General features: G+C 41.7%; 1 protein-coding gene across 1 annotated transcript in view; it reads right to left on the bottom strand.

Annotated features, from left to right (window-relative positions):
- meis1a (Meis homeobox 1 a) overlaps positions 1-23,120 on the bottom strand; it is a 57,654-nt gene that overhangs the window by 11,780 nt on the left and 22,754 nt on the right. Inside the window, exons 8-9 of the mRNA XM_074629894.1 lie at positions 20,074-20,219; positions 6,200-6,276 (exon numbers count right to left, since the gene is read on the bottom strand). Coding sequence (XP_074485995.1) covers positions 6,200-6,276; positions 20,074-20,219 — 223 coding nt within the window. The remainder of the gene's footprint in view (positions 1-6,199; positions 6,277-20,073; positions 20,220-23,120) is intronic.

A 23,120-nucleotide genomic window follows, 5' to 3' on the forward strand; every position in this document is an offset into this window, starting at 1 on the left:
ATATAAGAACACATTTCCTCTCATTTTTGTTTATATCCACAATTTATTCTTATTTTGTTAGCACCCATTGACTTCTGGGATGCACCAATGTTTTCTTATTTTTTCCCTTCTCTTAGATAGGGCTTTTTCTGTGGCCTCGGCTCTGGAACAGCCAGCCTGCGGAGTCTGTTGACGCTTTTAAGGGCGCTTTCACAAGCCATAGTCCGTATGGCTAGTCCGAATCAGAGTGAAATTGATTCTTTTAGTTCGTTTTCTATTTAGTCTGGTTCGGTTTCACGGAGCACAAATTAAAGCGGACCAAATAAAAAAAATCTACTGAGGTGTGTGTACAAAGGAGCTAATTTATCTTTTTTCCGTCGTGAGAGCTGCCAGTTTTTTCACTTTGATTCGGTGTTGATCTACTGAGAGCACAAATCCCTTCTCCTCCAGTTTATCTCGAATGACTTTATAAACGTCACTATTTTTGTGGACTTTATTTAGCGTATTCTGTATGTTCTCTTCGGCCCAGATGTCAAGCAAGTCAGTCCTCTCCCACTCATGTTAACCTGTAGTTTACATGTGTCCATCTCAACAAATGCTACACAGGCAGCCTGCCTTTTGGTTCACTTGGACCGTTTGCGAGAGATGTTCTCGGACCGGTTGTTTTGGTGGTTTTGGTCTGTACAGTAGCCCACTTGCTCCTGAAATGCTTAGGATGGGTTAAATGCAGAGGTTGAATTTCATGTTCTCGTATTGTATGTACAGTATATGACAATTGCAATAAAGCTGAAGTTTTCAAATTAAGAGAAAATATCAGAGAAGTTTAAGAGAACGTCGCTGCATGAGGCTGAATGTCTGGTCTAATATCGATGGATAGCTGATAACACTCAAATAATTTACACCCTCTGGACTCAGAGGAAAACTCTGAAACAGAAAAATTAAATGCTGTTTCAGAGACTCTCCTAAAGAAAACTGTCCTCGAAAAACAAAATACTTAAATATAAGGAGAAAAGCGTGTACAGGGCAATAGCAAGAAGAGCTAATGATTTAATAAGTAAAGACAATTTGTAACAGGAACAGTGTCACAAGATTATTTTAAAAAAGAATAACAAGAAAGAAAGCATATTGCTGGTACACAAAACTATGTTTTTTTTCTGACTTTTGTGTATTTTTTTTCATGTTAACTCTGGATATATCACCTCCTTCCTTCGAATCCTTTGAATGAAAGAGTTTGAGAAGGAAAAACTACTCTTTGGTTGGACTGTTCACAATTCATGTCCACACTTGTTCAACTCCTGGGAATAGGTCACTCATTTCCCAACATTTACGGTATTTCTTGCCATAAATCATAATTTCATGTAAACACAAAGTTTTGGACAATTAATCACAGAATGTTCTGATGTTATTAGATTATTTAGCGGTTGAACACAAATTCCAAGTTCACTACTTTAATGTTGAGGTGGAAAAAAAACACACAATGTCGAGCAAAAAGAATCGTCTGATCGTCTGTTTCTAACCTCCATTAGAGAGTCAGAGCTTCACCTATTCATGACCTGTTCACACCATGAGACTAAGTTTACAGCTGTCAACCCCTAAACACACACACACACACACACACTGCTGCACAAAGACATCGACCATCAGCTGCCACCCCACCGGCCTCCATAACACTGAGGCTTTTTATTCTTCTGCGGCCAGACGAGTCATAAACTGCCACAAAGCACACAACTGTGCTCACATTTGTATCAGCAGAGTTCAACTTTAATGTTTTTAGAAATCTATTTGGCCAAAGTCAGTTTTTACTTGCCCCTTTATAAATTGTTTTACTTATTAGTGGTAACAAAGACTAAAGTTGTCCGATCGGTATACTGCGCATGTGCAACTCTCAACAGAGATGGGAAGAAGGCGAGATGGCTCACTCCTTCGCTGCTCCAATCTTCAGCTCTGTAAGAAGTGATGAGTTTAACTGTGGGAATGTTGATTTCTTCAACTTCTTCTATTTCTTCCGTATGTTTTTTGGACTTTAACTACTTCCACATACTTTGAGCTACAGAAACCATTCAAATATCAAAATATTCAGCTCTGTAAGGACATTAGTGCTATGATTTTTCTTGTACTACTACTGCTGCTACTACTACTGCTACTTTCCACCCAAATACCACTTTCTTTCTAGCGACTTGCAGTTTTAAAGATTCATTTTGCCAACATATTACTTTCTGTCCAAGTATTTATAATTCTAAAAGTTTATTGGAGCCAAATATTACTTTCTGTCTAAAGACATACAGTTTTAAAGGTTCATTCCACCCAAAAACTACTTTCTCTCTAACGAGTTAAATAATTTCCACATATACCTTTGACAGTATTACATTATTTAGCTTCCTGCTTTTCTATCAAAGTATTTTTTGGGTCATGCAGTTCAGCTTTCAACTCTGCCAGTTTCACAATTCAGTTCCGTACTTTCAACAATGCTTTGTAATTAATTTCAGCTGTCAGCATTCCCAGCAGGAAATGCATTTTCTAGTTCTTTTTTACCACTTGCCCAATTGGGCAAATGAGTTGCTAGATTTAGTAGCCCGACGTGGCATTTTACTTTCCATGGGCAATCCTTATTGTCAAGCCCTTATCAGATCTCTTTTTTAAAATTGTTTTATTCATGTTGGGTTCGGGCAAACTGTTGGAATCCACACACTGTTTCTTTTTCTCCATAATCATTTTTCATTCTCTCCGATCAGTCATAGATCTGGTTAGAGTTGTTCCAATACCAGTGTCCCGGGATGACGGGACATACTTAAGCTCGAGCCCTGATCGGCCGATACCGCAAGTTCAGGTATCGGAATCGGTATAGGGTAGGAAAAAATTATATCGGAACATCTCTAGATCTGGTACCTGATGAAGATCTGTGATTGATCGAACAGTTGAACCTAATGATTGTAGGAGCAAATACATGTTTGGACTTGATATTTTCTGTTTGGTCCTGTTGAAAAGTTTGTTTGGAGACGATGATGCTGGACTCTTTCAGGTGTCACAAGGAGGCTGCAAACATCGACCTTACGTCTAATTATTTTTAAACGGAAAAACCAAAACATTAGTGAATCTCTGGGCCCGCCCCCCCTCTGTCGCCTCCAGAGCCTCCAACCTGAGGGGAGGAGGAGGAGGAGGAGGAGGAGGAGGAGGAGGAGGAGGAGGAGGTTGTCCTCTCTGTACAGTCAGTCCTCCACTGAGGTTTTAAACAAAGCTGCTACACAACCACGATCACCAAACACACACACACACTAACACACTGCTTGTAAAACAGTCGCTAAGCCCCGCCCACCCTGGGTGTCATTCTCAGGTCAGTACTCACTACCCCTCCGCCCCCACCATCCCCCCTCTCTCACCCCTCCACAACGGGTGTGTTTAAATAAACCAGTCCAGCTGTTTGCCATGAAAATGCCATTTACACCAACTGCCTCAACCTCTCACACACACGCACACACGCACACACACACACACACACACACACACACACACACACACACCTCTCATAAATCAACAAACACAAAGTATGTTTGTAAGACATGTAGAAGCACTTGAAGTAAAAATTAAAACAATACTAAAACGAATCTGATTGACCGAGTTTGACCTACAATAATAATGATAATAGAAATAATAACAATAATATTAATCATTATAATAGAAGTAATAATAATAATAATAATGATAATAATAATAATAACAATGATAATAATAATAATGTGTTGATGATACAATGAAATGAAAAAAATCAGTTCAATCTAATCTGCAGATAAAAGGTGAGGAGGAGGAAGAAGAGTAAAAGAGAGGAAAATAGGGGGGGCAAGAGGAGGAGAGGGTGAAGCACCAAAATAAGAAGAAAGGAAGAGGAGAAGAAAGAAGAAAAGAAGAAAAAAAGAAGGGGAGATGAAATGAGGGGAGTTGAGAGCTGACATGAGGAAGATAGGATGATAAAAAAAAGACAAAAGGAGGAGAGGAGGAGTGGGATACAAGGGGGCAAGAGAGGAAATGGTGAGGGAGAGGACAGAGGAGGAGAGGAGGAAGAGGAGAGAGATAGAGGAAGTAAGAGGAGGAGATATGAAAGAGAAGAGGAGGGTGAGAGAAAACAAGAAAAGATGAGGTGAGAGGATATGAAGAAGGAGAGGAGAGAAGCAGAGAGTGGAGAGGAGGAGGAAGTGGAAAAAAGTGAAGAGAGGAGATGAGAGGAGAGGAGGCAAGGGAAGGAAACAAGAAGAGATAACAAGGAGATGAAATATATGGAAGCAAGGGATTGGAAACAAGGAGAGGGAATATAAGGAATCAAGGGAACAACACAAGAAGAGGAGATAAACAGGAGGAGAGGAAATAAGGGAATAATAAGAGGAGATAAGGAGAGTAGAGGAAGAAGGTGAGGAGAAGATGTAATGTGTAAATCCAAGCATCTATATAACGTCCAAACACACACACACTGACGATATAAACCAGCAGTCGGATCAGAGTGTCATTTACAGCCTTCGTCTCTGCTCACTCGTTCACTCTAAATCTGCCGAATCAGGGAAAACACTGCGAGCTGCTCCAGAGGCGTTACCACGGCAACAGCCAAATATTCGGAGGGAGCGGGTCTGACTAATGGCTTCAGAGGCTCCAGTATATACCAATATATCACCTCAGAACCGGCCCTTTTAACAAGTCGGAGGGTGTTTCCACTGAATTTATGTGAAATATTCACTCGAAAACAGGAACCATGAAGTTTAATTCTTGTTTTTCTTTTTGTAAACAGAAGACGTATCATTGAGATGGAAAAAGAAAACGAGAAAATCTGCGTACGTTTAATGCCGTTATGAGATCGAAGCAACAGTTTCTGAACCTCCTTAAAGGATCTCAGGGTGGATTTCTCCTCCTGACGAGTTGAAAGCAGCTGTTTAAAATGTTTCTGGATTGTGATTCTTGTTTTGTCTGTAACTGTATGGGACGTCGCCGCTGCTGTTGGCCCAAACAAAAAAAAAACAGTAGGAGGCCGTGTGTCGCAAACTGACGCAAAAACCCAAATTGAAACACATATTCTGAATGTGCTGTATACATGTCCAAAGAATAACCAGAATAATATCCCACGTCTTAATCGGAAAATGCTCCATTCAGAATAAGGCCTAATTCAGAATATCCAAACAGAATATGCTGTTAACATGACCCATATCAAATTCAATATATTGTCATAATAGCGGAATATTAGTGTGCATATAAACCATAGTATTTAAAGATGGACGACATGACAGCTCCCCAAAAGTGAAGCCAAAACATCTGGATCGCAGTATAGGTCATAAATCCCGCCCCCTCCATGTTAGCGAATGGGACATGGGCCAAACTAAAAAGTCAAACTACACGTCAATTACATTTTTCCCAAAGATGTTTTTTGTCATTTTAGGTAGTTCTTATCACACTGATGTTTGTTCAAGTGTTCATTTTTTTGATAAGTTTGGTTTTAATTAGTTATTTGATGCTATAAAAAAGGGGGTGAGACATCATGATTGACAGCTGTGAGTCTCTCGGTGACCTCGATACCGTAGCTCCACCGCCTGATCACTACTGCGCAGACTCTGGCTCCAAATGATGTCAAAATCTCAAGATGGCAACACTCCCGTATGCGGGATATTTTGGCTTCAATTGTGTACAATGGGAGGAAGTGGAGACGCGTCGTCCATCTTTATATACAGCCTATGATGTGACTGTTTGATGATCTTTCTCTAACCTTAGTTAAGTTAACCAAACCAAATAAAAACTGGAACCAGGTTCTGAACTTGAAACGCCGGTAAAAGTCCTAGAAAGCTTCCTGGAGAAGTTCCTTGTGTCGAAAAAGAGTCCCAAAACTTGTTTTAAAAATTGCTTATATAGGCTAAAACTTCCTCGTCCTTTAAGTTTAGGGGAATTAAACCGTGTGCTAACTATGTGTGAACGGTTGAATCCCCAACAGTGAAACTTGCTGACGTCTCCATTTTATTTATCAGTAAACAGAACACACCAGGAAACCTCCTACAGGTCTCTACCTCCACCCTCCAAGCTCCAATTAACTCTCCAATTAACCGCCTCCTCCCCTCTGTAACTGTAATTGGGGGATATTTGAAGAAGGGGCAACCCCACAGGAATTAATCATTCAAATCATTAGGTTGCCTCTTGGGGGAGGGGGCAACCTAAACACAACAAGAGTGTGGCGTCGCCAACGTCACCGACTCACCAGTTGTTGACCTGCAGGATGGTGAGGCCGGTGTCCTGAGCCAGCTGCTTCTTCTGCTCCTCTGACGGGTACGGGTGCTGCACAGGGACAAAACACAGGGATGTCAACACACTGTAAAACATCACAGGGCTGTTTCTTCCTCCTCTTCTTGTTTTTAGTGTGTGAGCCTCAAAGCGGCTAATTAGCGTTAAAGAAGGGAGGCGGGGCCAGACTCATTAAGGGGATATGAAATGGAGCATAATTAATGGGAAGAAATGGTGAGCCAATTAGAGAGGGAAGCCAAGTGGAGAGAGAGCCCTGTTAATTAGACTGTGTGTGTCTGTGTGTGTGTGTGTGTGTGTGTGTGTGTGTTTGTGTGTGTGTGTTGGGGGTTCGTTCAGGCTTGTTTCTCTAACAGTAGAGGATCAGAACAGGCCTGAGGCTGCACAGCTCCATCCCTGGAGTCTCTCTCTCTCTCTCTCTGTGTGTGTGTGTGTGTGTGTGTGTGTGTGTGTGTGTGTGTGTGTGTGTGTGTGTGTGTGTGTGTGTGCGTGTGAGTGTGTGTCACTAAACTAATCGTGCTTTTTATTGTTTCCTTAAGAAAAAAGATTACAATAACCTAAACCACAACAAATAAAAAATATGTACATATGACAGTAACTGTAAATTGAAAACAAACTATTCAAAAACAAAGGAGAGAATAAAAGGTAATAAAATAAAAAATATAAATAAATACAAATGATAAAATACATAATATAATAAATAAAAATGTTTTATTTATGAATCCAAATAAATAAATAGTAATAATAGTAAATAAATAAAAATAAATAAATGAATAAAATAAATTCACAAACCAGATTCCCAGCACCTGCTTTTATCCCCATGGTCCCACCACCCGCACAAGATAGATACAGAGTATATACTGTGTTTAAGGCACATTTACAAAAGAGTAAATAAAACAGAAAATAAAATAATTACATATGTATTTAATTAAATAAATAGTAAAACAAAATTAATAAAATAAAGGTTGCAACAAAACTGTTCGGGAGAAAATATCTGCGATTTACTCCCAGCCCTTGACATAACCTGAACAGTATACCACCTGTCAAAACCATACAGTAGGATTGTGACTATTTGTTTTAAACTCCAAGATAGGACAAGCTAGACTTTGTGTTAGTTTCGGTTTCATTAACTCTCACCTTGGGAAATTGTAACAGGCATTTTTCAAGAAAATAATCTTGAGATTAATTAATAGTGAGAATAATCATTAGATGCAGCCCTGTAATCATCACTGTCACTGTAATCATTCCTCCTGTCCACACTGGCTTTACACTTATTCCCTCATAATGAGACTTCATTGTAAGAAACCGCCCTCATCAGTATGATGTTGCAGCAGTCTGAGCTACAGTTAAATCAAACTATCCTGGCAACCATACTGTATGGAGGTTTATTGTTGGTGTTTTTTCCCGGAAACAGAGAGCTACTTGCGGCTGCCAGGACGTGTCTCTTTGCCGCAGCTCAGCAGGGAAACATAAAGAGGGATTTTTATTCTATAAAAGGCTTTAACTTTGGGAAATACCCACTTGAGTTGTCTAACTCAGACTTTTGAAGCCTCATGTTGAATTAAGGAGGAAAAAAAAGATACGGGATTGGTATCTGTGCTGCAGCATTGAGCCACCTCTAGTTACTGGTAGAAGACAGGAGAGAAAAGTTCATGTATAGCTGCGAACAATAAATAATGTTTCACTGCAACAGCTGACAGCAAGTGAGAGTTTCTTCATCTGCTGACTGAAACCAGCTGCTGCAGATCATCCGCGGCACGTCGGTGCCCGTCCCTGACCCAGATAGCTGCACTTTCAGGAGCTGTTTTCACACTGATGTAACATGCAGCGCTGCTAAAGTTCAGACTCGTTAAACTCTGCAGAGAGCAGAGCATCCCAAAGACCGGCCACATGGAAGGGACACGAGTTTGTTGCAATCAAATCTTTACAAAATAACAGAAGAACAGGAATTATAAGGGAAGCACAGTCTGCTCCAAGATGTGTTTTCATTTTGGGAGACTTTCTACATTTGGGATGGAAATATTTGGCCTCATGCAGGAACCACTTCATTCTTAAGTGGCTCGTATGAGTGATTTAAGAGAACTTGTTGCATTTCAAATTTTCTCGTAAGTTTAAACAAAATTGTCGAGGGGTCCAGGCCTGAAGTACAAATCATCTACAAATAGTCTGCCAAATTCCTCCACAGTAGTATAAAAGCATAAAAAGCATATGACAATTTTAATGCCTTAAACTAAATGAAGTTGGAGTTTGAATATGTTCTTTGTTTTATGTGATAGTAAACTGAATATTTTGGTCTTTTTTTTTTTGGGACTTTTGGCCCGACATACAAGACATTTGATGATCGCTGAATGAGTTTTTGGGAGAGTTTCTACATTTCAGATGGAAATATTTAGCCTCATGCAGGAACCACTCGCTAAATTAACAAGTGTGAGTAGTACCTGTCATGTACAAATAGTCTCTAAATGTCTCTACAGCGAGAAAAACTATAGTATAGTAGTAAAGTATATGACAATTTTAACAAAAATAATCTTCAGGAACACATTGTTGAGAAAAAGGGAATAAATAAGCATATAGAAGTGGGGCAGTGAGGACAAGGGCAAGTACATATAAAGCAGGAAGACTCCTTCGCCATCCATCACCTCCTGGTTTCACAACAAACTCTCTAATGCTATTTAAGAATTCACCAGCCAATCAAACAGCCTCAGGTCGACACCAGAAGACTCGCCACATCTCTCTCTGTGGTGAGGAGGGAAAGTCTTTGATGTCTTCTTTCCTCCAGCCGGCCCATCCCTCTGCCCAAACTGCGGTGTTTTCCCTGTGATCTGATAGCAGGTAATTGGCCTAAACTGCATCTAATTTGCCACAAAGAGCGATAATCACGAGGTCGTTTCATCACATTTTCAACCTCGAAGTCGCAGCCTTCTCCAGGGAGGAGCTTTAATTGTCCCTTCGACGATTTCATCGAAAACAAGACGAGGCAAAGCAAGTGAAGAACCTCCAGGGCGTCACATGAACCAGAGATTGTTTAAACCTGAGCAACACACACTGCCGGGTGAGGAACATCCTCCTGCTCTTACTGCTCATCAAGTCACATAAAATCTCCCAGCAGCAGCTCATCACATGCAGCACGAAAACGGGTTAAATGTTTGAAACCGCAGAATCTTCCCACCACCAAACGAGGCGAGAGTAAAAACACATGGTGCATGGTTCAGGGCTGGTTCACCTCCCAGTCTAATTTCAGAGTTTCCACACAGGATTTTAATCTGGAGCCACCTGCTCGTTATAAAATTATAATCCTGTTAGCAGGGAGCAGCCCGGACGAGCACCGCCAGGGCTCAGCGGCTGGTCTGGAAGAAGGTATAGAGCTTGTCTAAATAATGTGAAAATGAAAATAATAATAATAATAATAAAGGGCATGAATTTAGTATTGTGAGGGCAGAGTTTAATTTAGGAGTGTACAGATTACTAATTTGAGCAAAAGAAATGACACTTAAAGTTACTGTGAGGAACTTTTAACTTGTATAACAGACCGTTGCTGTGGGCGCAGTGCTGTTGTCGGACTCTGGCGGACCGTTTTTGTGTCAAATTATTGATTTCCTAAGTAAGTAGCTGAGTAATAAGCAGGATAATGTACAGCTAGCGGGTCATTGTTGTGAAATTAACCCCTTCAGGATGGTGCAAGACTCCGACGTGAACCGCATTGCCCTGTTGGAGTTATTATATATTTCACAACAATGACCGGCTCGTTGTACATTAACCCGTACATAATTATTCTTAATGCTTGTCATTGGTGCCACCGGGTCGGATTCCATGCAAAATCAGACAAATTCATGCAGTATCACCAGAAATTCCTTCAGCTCAGACTGTAGTGGGGCCTCCAGCAGCAACCAGCCCGCTGCGGACAGAACCAGATCCTTCGACCTGCAGTAGGAGCTCCGCGCCCGGCAGTAAAGGCTCTTCCTTGAGCCAGAGGCAGAGCTTCGCCTCGCTGCGCTACCAGTCCCCGCTGGTAGCCAACACCAACACCACACTGCTGGATTTCTCAAGGGACTCCGGTGCTTGGAAACACTACCGCTTTTGTCCACAGGAACCGCCACAATCAACACCAAATTAAAGTTTCTCGTAGTAGCTTTAACCTGACCACAAAACCTTTACATGTCTGCTTAATCGTAACCAAAATTTATTTGCCAAAACCACAATCTTATTTTTACTGACCTCCAGTGGTTTAATGTCTCATCTTGCTGCAGTGATGTACAGGTGTACTCCAGGACACTGTGACATCACTGTTGGGTGTGGTTACAGATGCAACAAACTGGCTGTTGTCAGAGGTGAAACAAGCATTTGGAGCCAGAGTCTGCGCAGTAGTGATCGGGCGGTGGAGCCGCGGTATCGAGGTCATCCGCCCGAACCAATCGTGAACCGAGCACAGCTGCAGCTTGCCAGCGAGAGACTCACAGCTGTCAATCACGACGTCTCACCCCCTTCTATAGCATGAAATAACTAATTAAAACCAAACTATCACTTGAACATACATCAGCGTGATAAGAACTACCTAAAATGACAGAAACCATCTTTGGAAAAGATTATTTGACTTTCCTTTCATCTGCATATTTACATTAAGGGATGCAAGCGAGGCTAACTGGCAGGTCTGAACACACACACTGATGCAGGACTCTAAATGCATGTTACACACCTCCAAACACACACCATTTTATGCTGTGATGTGGGGGAGGTGTTGTTGTTTAGTGTCCCAGTAAACCTGTTAAGAGGCTGTAATTACTACTCATTACAGTGTCTGGTGTGTGTGTGTGTGTGTGTGTGTGTTAGCATTTCACAAACATGTCAGCATTGGTCTAGAGTCGTCCACCTCTGATATGATACAATTCAGTTTGATTGATTATGATGATAATGATCAGTAAAGCATTTATTTAGAAGAAAAAAGTTGTAGATTATTGCTGAAAACGTTTTTTTGAAGGTATCTTTAACCTGTGTGTTTTTTCCTCAACATGTTTTTCAGGGTGTCTTTCAGACAGCTCGAATCTTTCCCTCCATCTGCCGTCTGATTGGCCTCGCCTCCTCGCTTCATTATCTGACGGACGCTCATTTACGCTGTCAGGGAAGAAAGGCTGCTTCGTGATGTATGTGACCACATGCTGGACATTTTGTGTGTGTGTGTGTGTGTGTGTGTGTTGGGGGGGGAGTGAGAGGTCAATAAAGGCGACCCCCACAGAGAGCCAGGCCCTGGGGTCCCTGGGGGGCCTGTCACAGAGGTAATGGATGATGTTTTCACTGCAGGGTGAGGGAGCCACGGAACAGCCTTCCTCACACTGCAGGGAAATGAACGTCTGATCACAGAGGCCATTATTTTTACCAGAAACAGAGAGTTTTATGTTTAGATTATACAAACTACAATCCTGATAGCTGGACCTTTTGTTCTTGTCTAAGAAACGTAGAGATTTGTTTCTTAGTTCTATCAAAACACCCTCCGACCTTGTTCGACTGAATCTTTGACCTTTGCTACTAAATCTGTCTCCGCATTTCAGAGATCGTGAGGTCTTCCAGACAAATGTAATAGATTCAGATTGTTTTCCCCTTTAACAGGATAAAACATGCAATCACATTTAAAAGGTGCTAAATTTGATATTCACAGCATTATTATAGCATCAAACAACTATTAGCTATGTAAAGATATAGAGGAGTAATGTCTACCTGAGCAGAGAATGAAGTCTCTCTCCCTCTGTGTGTGTTGTCAGAGCTTCCCTGTGCTTTGTTCACATCGCTGGGCCGGCCGCGCATGCTTTTAGCGCATGTTCGCGCATGTGGACGTGCCCCACTGGCTAGCTCACAGCTGCCGCTCTGCACTGCTTCCATACGACGGTTACAGCTTGTATATATATTTTTTATTATGAGAAAATAAAAAAAAAAGGTTCAAAATATCTGTTACAGGAAACTTAACTCTTAGAAAGCTGTATTGATATCAGATTTAAAAACCCTTTAGACTCCCAAACAAGTTTGCTTGTGGGCCGCCTCAGCTCCACCGACAATCCACCTTTGACCATTTTTTGATTAATCGGGAGGCTGTCAAGATGACGACGGCTGGAGCCACCCACTTTGAGCTTCACAACGACTCTTCCGAAACCCCATGGCTGACGACACAGAGACTTTGTCCATATTTTATACAGTCTATGGTTTTCTCTGTTTCCCTATAAGGTCAGAACTGTGAAGACGACTAGCTGTCAATCAACAGGAATGAATTTGCTTCTCAAAGATTTGCACTGATTTACTTTGTCGCTGCACGCCAACTCACTGATTGCATGGTTTTTAATTGCTGGTGCGACTGTGCCATAAAAAGTAGATCCACTATGTGGCAGATCAAGCCTGACTCATCACCGGCCGACATCGGAACGGCAGAAAAAGCAGCAGTTTCTTTTTAAAACTTTCTGCCATTGCTGAGTCCACTGCTGACTTTGCTTCACATCCCTACATACTGCTCCAATATTCATGGGCTTAATTGCAACTTGCAGATGTGTAGCGTCCGTTTTTTTAAAGAGGACCTATTATGCTTTTGTGCTTTTTCCCTTTTCTTTAGTGCGTTATATAGTTTTTTTGTGCATGTAAAAGGTTTGTAAAGTTACAAAGCCTAAAGTCCAGGCCAAAGGGAGTTACTCTCAGGGGGCAGGAGCTCAAACGGAGCGTTTCAGACAGAGGGTGAAAAGAGCAGCACAGCCAGTATGAGAAAAATAAAGCATTTTTTCATTAATAAAGCATTTAAACATGTTCTAGTAGAAACACAAAATACAAGTATGCACCTGAAAATAAGAATAATAGCAAAAGCTCCGAAGGATAACAGGACACACGGTGAAGCCAGCTCTGAAAACATCCTGCGGTGGTCATCGAACGTTTTCGAATTTAGGTGATTTCATCCTTGTTGTTGTTACTGATTAATTCATTACTTCCAAATCTGTTGAGCAATAAAAGTAGAAACTAAAACAGAGACAAAGCTGCAGCAGATCGAAGAAATCACATTTAAATTTTTTGGGTCTCTAAATTTGGAGGTGGAGTGCGTAAACACAATCACCACCATGTTTAATGATCTCCTTTTGTTAAATCTGTGGCGCCAATGATTACGTGATAACATATGAATATGATGATGGACAGAGACTGCGATATGATGGTGGATTTCACATCGGTGGCGTTTGATGTTTGATAGCGTTATAAGAGCGAGACTTCCTGTACGGTCATGACTCTGGTGAGATGATGGTTGGGGGTTGTATCTCTGGGTGGCGGCAGGCGGCTGAACACGTGTTGGTGCCTGTGGTTCGCCGTGGCCTCGCCATCACATCTGCAGCTATGCGGCTGTAAACAGCTGCTGATGGATGGATGGAGGTGTCCCGGTGCCCCCTGACCCCTGATGGTTGGAGGGCAGGGGGGCTGCGAGGTCAGCGCCGGGGCTTCCTGCTAACTCATCTGTCCCGCTCGGCTCAGGAGGCCCATTCCTCAGCCGGTCGACAGGCGAGTGGGTGAAGTCCTTCTCTGTAATTGTGGCGCTCGCTTTGAAGTTTTGGAGTCGTTTCTCTCGTCTCTTCATACCGACGCTGGAGTATTTTTTTTTTTGCAAATTCTGCCGCTCTGTCGTCGTCGGCATGCTGAGAAGCACTTGAACGTGCAAAGTCTTTCCAGCTGTTTTGATGGAGTCACATGTGTAATTTGTAAGCCAAAGCAGCTCTTTAATGAGTTGGGTGACTGTAAACAAATGGTAGCGTACACAAAGCTTCCACCACCTGTTTGTGCTCGGGTTTGTAAAGAAGTCATTTAAGGAGGCAAATAACATCTGTGAGCGAGAGGGAGGTAAATTACACACTAATTACATTAACAGGGAGGATGCCTTCCAGTTGCTTTTTGCACTTTTACATGAAATAAAAATGTGAAAATGTAGGAAGTGTGTGTGTGTGTGTGTGTGTGTGTGTGTGTGTGTGTGTGTCTGTCAGAGGGTGTTCTGGCTTCCTCCCCTGAAGTCGTACACAAACTCCAGCAGCCTCCTCTGAGCCACAGCTCATAAAAGCTGAGCCGCAAGCCGACGTGCTGTTTACACCACACACACACACACATGCACACACAAACACAAACACACACACACCCAGGTGAGCAGTGTTGCTTTTGCGAGGCCCAAAGATTTAAAAATGCAGAAGGATGATGAGTGAAATTTTTCAGAATGATCATCTGACATTTTCCACATGTTGCGTCTCCAACTTTTCCATTAGCACTCTGCGTAACCACGGTAACCAGGTCCATCAGGATTAAAGCGGGCCAATAACAAAGAGTCTGACTGCGGAACTTAACAAAAACAGGCCGTCAGTTCAAAAGCGTTATTATGCTCTACTATTAGTGCACAAGTGGGCACACACACACACACACAGTGGTGATACATAAAAAAATAGTAAAAGTCATACATTCCTCGACCGAAGAAATTCTTAGTAGCTAACACTATTGTCGACTAATCCATTAGTTGATTTAAATCAACAGCTCCGTTAAACCGAGTTTCTCCACAAATAATCACACAAAAGCACCATTTAATCTTGTGTTTACCAGAGATGTGCACATACGTTTCTTGGAAATAAGTCATTGAGCATGAAAAAAGCATTAAAAAAATGACTAATCGACTAAAGAAATCTCAGTCAACTAAGACCAAAATGACCGATTAGTCGACTAATCAACTAAGAGGGAACAGCCCTAATTCCTAATTTTACTCTACTACAGAAGTCCTAGCAGCAAAATATATTCAAATGTCAAAAGTAAAAGTACTCATTATGCAGTGTGTTGTCTGTCAATCGATTCAAATATTTAATTGCGATTAATCACATGAATTGTCCATAGTTAATCCCGATTAATCGCAAATTAATCTCACATTTTTTATCTGTTCAAAATGTACCTTAAAGGGAGATTTGTCAAGTATTTAATACTCTTATCAACATGAGAGTGGGCAAATATACTGCTTTATGCAAATGTATTTATATATTTATTATTGGAAATCAATTAACAACACAAAACAATGACAAATGTTGTCTAGAAACCCTCACAGGTACTGCATTTAGCATAAAAAATATGCTCAAATCATAACATGGCAAACTCAAGCCCAACAGGCAACAACAGCTGTCAGTGTGCTGACCTTCATGTACCTAAACAAGCATAATATTCATCACATTTTAACGCCATAAATAAATATACTAGCAATAAGCCATGTTGTGAGATTTTTCACTTTCAACAAAGATGCACTGCCCTCCAACACCTTCAGGAGCGCAGATATATTTCCTCAGTCATGTAACTGAAAATAATCTCCATGCGGTGAAGAGCCTCTTTATTATCTGGGACTGTTGTTTCATTACATGATTATCGTGGCCAAAAGAATATCTATAGAAAATTTGAAAAGAAAAAAATAATAATAATAATGTCAGTCAAATTTATCCTTAACTTAGATCATTGTGTGTTTTGTCTCTTTTTTAGCAAATGAATTACATTCAAAATAGGAGAGTAGGGAGGTAGAGAGAGAAAAAGTCTATAACCATTGCTGTACAAAAGTGTGATTTAAGAGGCGCTGGATTATTTAAATTATATTATCATATGTGTATTATTAACATGATATCAATATTTTATTTTTAAATATCACAGTTATTGTCAATACCGGTATGTCGCAACACCCCTATTTCAAACCTGTCTCCATGTTGTTTCATTATTTTCTCTGCTTTGTGTGTTAAACGTACTGTTGCCCTTCACATAACCTTAACCTCCAACAGCTAGCGCCTTCCCTCCCTCCCTCTCTCAGGTACCAGTGTTCCCTCTCCCTCCCACCGCTCCTCTCACCTCCCATCTGCTGCAGGACTCGCTGTCCTCCAGGTTCAGCTCAGAGTCCTGGCAGCGGCCCCGACCCCCGCCGAGCAGAGACCGATTTAGCCTCTCCATGTTTGGAGGCAGGCAGGGGGAGATGGGAGGAGGGGGTGTTTGGTTGTTCTGCTGGCCTCAGCCAAAACTATGAGTCAGTCACGACTGGGATTTTCAGCACCGAGCCGGTCCTCCCATTTTTACTGGACGATTCATTTCAGCTTCACGCTCGTAAAAAATAATATTTCCCTTTAGAGGTTCTTACGTTCTCACTATTAGAATGATTGGAAATTGATTTATGTTTTATGCTGATAAACAGAAATATATTAATATAAAGCTTGGTGGGAATATATCTTGTTCAAATACTTTGGAACACAACCCGTCTAAAGCAGAGCAGACAAACCTTTCACAGTTACACCTAATGAGTTCGTTTGTTTGTTAAATTACGACAAAGAGACACAAAACAACCACAAAGATACCCAAAACAACTACAAAAGAGACCCAAAACAACTACAAAGAGACACAAAACAACCACAAAGATACCCAAAACAACTACAAAGAGACCCAAAACAACTACAAAGAGACACAAAACAACCACAAAGATACCCAAAACAACTACAAAGAGACACAAAACAACTACAAAGAGACACAAAACAACCACAAAGAGACACAAAACAACCACAAAGACACCCAAAACAACTACAAAGAGACACAAAACAACCACAAAGAGACACAAAACAACTACAAAGAGACCCAAAACAACTACAAAGAGACCCAAAACAACCACAAAGATACCCAAAACAACTACAAAGAGACACAAAACAACTACAAAGAGACAAAACAACCACAAAGAGACACAAAACAACCACAAAGACACCCAAAACAACTACAAAGAGACTCAAAACAACCACAAAGATACCCAAAACAACTACAAAGAGACACAAAACAACCACAAAGAGACACAAAACAACCACAAAGACACCCAAAACAACTACAAAGAGACACAAAACAACCACAAAGAGACACAAAACAACCACAAAGACACCCAAAACAACTACAAAGAGACACAAAACAACCACTAAGAGACACAAAACAACTACAAAGAGATGCAAAACAACTACAAAGAGACACAAAACAACCACAAAGACACCCAAAACAACTACAAAGAGACACAAAACAACTACAAAGAGACACAAAACAACCACAAAGAGACACAAAACAACCACAAAGACACCCAAAACAACTACAAAGAGACACAAAACAACCACAAAGAGACACAAAACAACTACAAAGAGACCCAAAACAACTACAAAGAGACCCAAAACAACCACAAAGATACCCAAAACAACTACAAAGAGACACAAAACAACTACAAAGAGACAAAACAACCACAAAGAGACACAAAACAACCACAAAGACACCCAAAACAACTACAAAGAGACTCAAAACAACCACAAAGATACCCAAAACAACTACAAAGAGACACAAAACAACCACAAAGAGACACAAAACAACCACAAAGACACCCAAAACAACTACAAAGAGACACAAAACAACCACAAAGAGACACAAAACAACCACAAAGACACCCAAAACAACTACAAAGAGACACAAAACAACCACTAAGAGACACAAAACAACTACAAAGAGATGCAAAACAACTACAAAGAGATGCAAAACAACTACAAAAAAGACCAAAACAACTACAAAAAGACTTAAAATGACCACAAAGTGTTACAAAATTACTACAAAGAAAAACAAAGCAACTGCAAAGACTCAAAATGACCACAAAGACACAGAAAGTACATAAAAAGAGACACAAAGTAACTACAAGAAAAGTCTGTGTCTTGTTCCTATGTAGGAGAGGTGGTGGGGCCTCTTATCTGTGCCCAGTGGCCCATTGTCTCAAAATCCGCCCATGGCTAGCATGCATCATTTTAAACCCTGTGTACATGAGTTAAAGCATGCGTAACCAGCGATGTAGACGGAAATGCTGAAGGTCATTTTCAGGAATCCAAAGGTGGAATTAAAAAAGTTTCTTAAAGAATATTCAGTATTATTAATATTAGGAACAAGCTGCTAAATAATACTAAACTGGTTCTTGGTACTAAACCCTGAAGTTAAATTCGACCAGAACTGATTTCAAATCCCATTCCTCTCGTATAAAGTCAAAGCTCTGCTTTCCTCCTGTCAGGATGCCTTTGAAGAGCCCACAGGTGAAATACCTGGACCACAGCATAGGTCAAAGGTCATCAACCCAGACTGAGAACGTCCCCAGGTTGTGAACAGGTGGGGAGCAGGGCGGGACGGTAGGGGGTGAGGAGGTCAACACAACTTCAAAGTGGACAGAAATGTCAGCACAGAAGTGGAAGGGCACGAGTTCAATCCTCCGAAAAAAAACAGCCACAAGTGCTGATTAAGTGTTTATTAGCGAGACTGTAGAGGTCTGCAGAGCCAGACGACACCTGGGAACCTTTAAACTACAGTCAACTGCTCTTTTACGATTTACACACAATAAAGTAAATATCACACGGCCATCATGTCTTCTACGCACAATCATTTTTCATTTAATTTGAGCTCAAATGTACCAAACCGTAAAAAAAATATTTGACTTTTTGTAATAACTGACTTTAAAGGAATATTCCGTTATTTGGGGAGATTATCCCATCACGCATTCGATTGGTTAAATTACACAAACATTCACGTCACAATCCTCGACATTCATGTCCCCAATAAAAACACTTCTAGGAGAGTTGTGAGTAGGGGTGTGCGATATGACGATATCAGATCGTGAACGATTAAAATGTCTCTACGATCTGCCTTTACAGCGAGATCGTAGAACCGTGCTGCAGTGTACATTCTACCAGCTGCCGTTGCTGTTTTTTTCATGATGGCGGCGCACGTCAGTGCAGCGGCTTTTCGCTTCATAGTTTGGCGCTAGTTTTTCAGGGAAAGTATGTGTATAATCGTCAAGACTTAATCAACGTCGGATTACAGCACAGTACCGCCGGCGGACATACTGGCGGACATATCCGGATCACCGGGGTCTACGTGGATTATTATCGGCTCAGAGAAGCGACGTAGGCGGCGTAGAGAGAGGAAGCAGAAACAGGGATGCCGGGTGGGACTGCTGGCTAGGCTAAAGAAGCATCCACACAAACCACCGCTACCAAGCATCTTTCTCTCTAACGCCAGATCCATTGTTCACAAAGTGGACAAATTGGAGCTACAGAAGGCAGCTAACAAGTCTGTCAGGGACTGCTGTATGATGTTAATAACAGAGACCTGGCTTCACCCGCTGATACCCGACACTGCTGTGCAGTAGTGAGGTTACGTGATGTGCCGAGGCTTCGGAGCGTGTGTCGAGTAATCCAGGGAGTTTTCTGTGAAGCGCATATCAAGGCTTGTATCGTTTTAGACAAATGACGTCATTGAAGATGCCCGAAGCCGAAATACAGTTGAGAACCTGTTATTCCTGAATAAAAACAAATATTGTCTCCCATCTATCATTTTCCTTTAGTTACACAAGCACATTCACTGCCCTGTGCCCGGTTAAACCACTGCCACATATCTGGAATATATGTACCTGTTTTACACTATTTGACCGATGGGTGGTTTTGTGTGCATATGAAGCCCAGATGAAGCCTCGTGACATGAACCCTTTTGCGTACCAATTTGCTAGAGAGCTTCAGTGCTTCATGAAGCCTCATCTCGCCATCACTACTGTGCAGCTAGCAGGCCGCACAATCCACCGCCTGGACCGAAGCAAAGACTGGTACAGTAAGAACCAAGGGGGACGGACTCTGTATTTATGTGCATAATGGCTGGTATACAAACAGCCGAATCACTGAGAGTCTTCCACTTACTGACACTCACATAACTAAATTTCTACTTTCTCAACATTTTGAGTAGCTAAATGTCAAAAACAGCGAATGTAAATGAGGTTGATGCACTTACCGTCAAGTGCTGAAAAAGCCAGGCTCTCAGGATGTTGGTGGCCACTTTGGGGAAGATGCCTCTCTTTTTGTTGTGCAGTTTGTCTCTGTCGGGGTCGTCGTCGTCCCCTGTGCTGGGAGAAGCCATGCCGTTATCCAGGCAGTCACCTGATCAACACAGAGAGAAGAAGAAAGAAACGTTATTTTACAGTCTCGACAAAAAAACTACGTTTAATATGCTGCACCTTAGCAAAGGTGGTAGCCATGGGCGATATATTCTAATGAGCCTGCATGTGACATAGGAAGGGGAGCCAAATCTGAATGGCTTTTTGAATCACATGTTTTCTGATCTATAGGCAGTCCACAAAAAACTGACTGTGTTGTCTTATTTCACAGTTTGTAGGTTGGTAGGAACTCCATACCCAAATGTATGTGCACAATCACTGAAAAAGTGAGATTTTCATGATATGACCCCTTTAAAGAGCAATTTAACATCTTGTTTTTTCTTGAACACACACCCTAAACATATTAAAAAATCATCACTTGACTTGCTCTGGAAAAAAGCAAAAGAAAAGACATTACTCTATAAGTATAAAAAGGTTTTAATTTGTTTTAATTTGTTTAAACTAACAAAAACAGAGTGAAAACTCACTGTTTTCACTGGGGTTTTCACAACAAAGAGGACATTGGCCGATCACTGAACATTCCCGGTAGGTTTCAGTGTAAATACTGTATTTACTATATTTCCCTGTGGTTGCAGAGCGCTGCTACGCGGCCAGCTAGCTAACATTAGCCCATTTCACTCAGTGCACATGAGGCCTCTCAGCACTTTTCTGCCCATTAAAGGCGCCTAACAAACACATGCCTTAACTCGTGTACTTTCCCTGCACAGATTTCCCCAGTTGATGACTGGATTCAAACTGGTGACCCTGCAGTAACGCCGGCCTGCCCTGCTCCGTAACCCTCTCTGTGCCCCACCATCCCCCCGCAGGTTTTGGATCGTGGCGCATAATGCCGCATTTCAACTGAAAACCACTAAAAGATGCCGGGCCCGGTGTTTTTACTGCTCTTTCTCTGCCTGTTTAATGAGGCTCATTTTCTCCTCAGTGTTTTTAACAGCGCCGGGCCAAGGTTAGGGCGACAGTCCTCTGCAGCCTGCAGCAGGAGCTCAAGGCCCTGCCGCCCTGCCCAGAGTCAGCGGTGGAGCAGGGCCTCCCTCCGCCTGAACAGAGGCAGGATTCTGCCGCGCAGCAGAGCCTGAAAAGGTGGAAATAATCATAAAAATGATGCGTAACTCCATAAACAACCTCTCAGCCTCATTAGGCTGAACCGCAAGCTCCCCGAGGCTGATTTACACTCCACCCCTCCTCCCTCTCTCCTCTCTCTCCTTAGAGAGCCAAGGAAAGAGAGGTCCGACCCAACCTGCTAATGGTTTGTGACAACTCGGCTTCACAACAACCTGTGAACTAAAGGAGAGGAGGAGGAAGTTTGTGGGCGATGAAAAGAAGGAAGAAAACAGAGAAGCGGAGGACAATTCAGTCAAAGCTTCATTTTGTGATCACAGCCGGAGATATCAAGCTATCAATAAAATCTGCTGCACGTTCAGAGACACAGAGAAGTGATGAGAAGCAGTAAGATGCACACAACCAGCCAACAATGCTCTCAAATATTCCCACACCACCACATAAGTTACGTTTCCATTCAAATGTTGCACGGAATTTTTGCAAATTTAGGAATTTTCTGCAAAATTAAACGTGAATTGGTGGTCGTTTCCATCACCTATTTTAATGTAGAACATGATGATAGTACTCATTCAATCAAGCACCATAACTTCCACACCTGGAAACCTGTAACGCTGAGCGGTAGCAGGACACAAACACATCAACCTGTTGTTGTCAGCCTTTGTTGCATCTTCAACTTTTCCACCTCAGCCAATAGTAACTACATTTTTGGCAATATTTATATTGTATTTTTTTCAAATTTCTGGCATTTCTGCTTAGATTTTTGTAATGCAAAAATTGAAAATGCGTTAAAAAACACAGGTGCGGGTGCCCTGGTAGCTCACCTGGTAGAGCGGGCGCCCATATACCAAGGCTGAGTCTTACCACAGCGGCCAAGGTTCAAATCTCTCCCCCTTTCCAGTCTATCCACTATCAAATATAGGCAAAAAAGCCCTAAAAATAATCTTTAAAAAAAAGACGGAATGACATGACAATGATATTGATATTCCTGTATTACTTTCAGAAAGGAAATAAAATTATCCAAAATGTGAAACAACTTGGCAGAAGAGACTACCACAAAACATACAATCCAATATCTTCTAATTCTATTAGGGATGTCACAAGAACTGATTTCGGTACCAAGTCGATGCAAAAATTCTGAAAATATGACGGAACTTGTTTTTCCACCATACCACAGATACCGGTTATCAGGGATCAGGTGGATGGAAATAAAACTATAACTAAAATGGCTTTTGGAGGCAAAGGCAGTATTTGAAACAAGCGTCTACCTCCGGTGCTGAGAAATGAAGCCAACGCAGAAGTGCCAAAAACTGCAGTTCTTCAAATGGTAAATGGACTTGCTTTTATTTAGCGCTTTTCTAGTCTTCCGACCACTCAAAGTGCTTTACACTACATGTCAGCATTCACCCATTCACACAAACATTCATACACTGATGGCAGAGGCTGCCATGCAAGGTTCCAACTTTGCCCATCAGGATCTAATCTAAATGCTCATTCACACACCGATGGCTATGCCTTTGGGAGCAATTTGGGGTTAAGTGTCTTGCTCAAGGACACATCGACATGTGACCGGAGCAGCTGGGGATCTAACCACCGATCTTACGATTGGTGGACGACCTGCTCTGCCCTCTGAGCCACGGTCGCCGGGGTGGAGCCTGGAGTCAATCTCCACAGACCCAAATGCCTGACTTTACAGCAGAAATAAACATGTTTACAGCCGGGTACAAAAACGGTTTTGGTCTCTACAGCTAATATATCCGTTCATGACAACTGTACGGGGGGGGGGGGTGAATTTTTATATAACTCACCTATTTAAATTATATTAAGT

The sequence above is a fragment of the Sebastes fasciatus genome, chromosome 3, assembly GCF_043250625.1.
Source record: "Sebastes fasciatus isolate fSebFas1 chromosome 3, fSebFas1.pri, whole genome shotgun sequence".
In the NCBI taxonomy this organism is placed as follows: Eukaryota; Metazoa; Chordata; class Actinopteri; order Perciformes; family Sebastidae; genus Sebastes; species Sebastes fasciatus.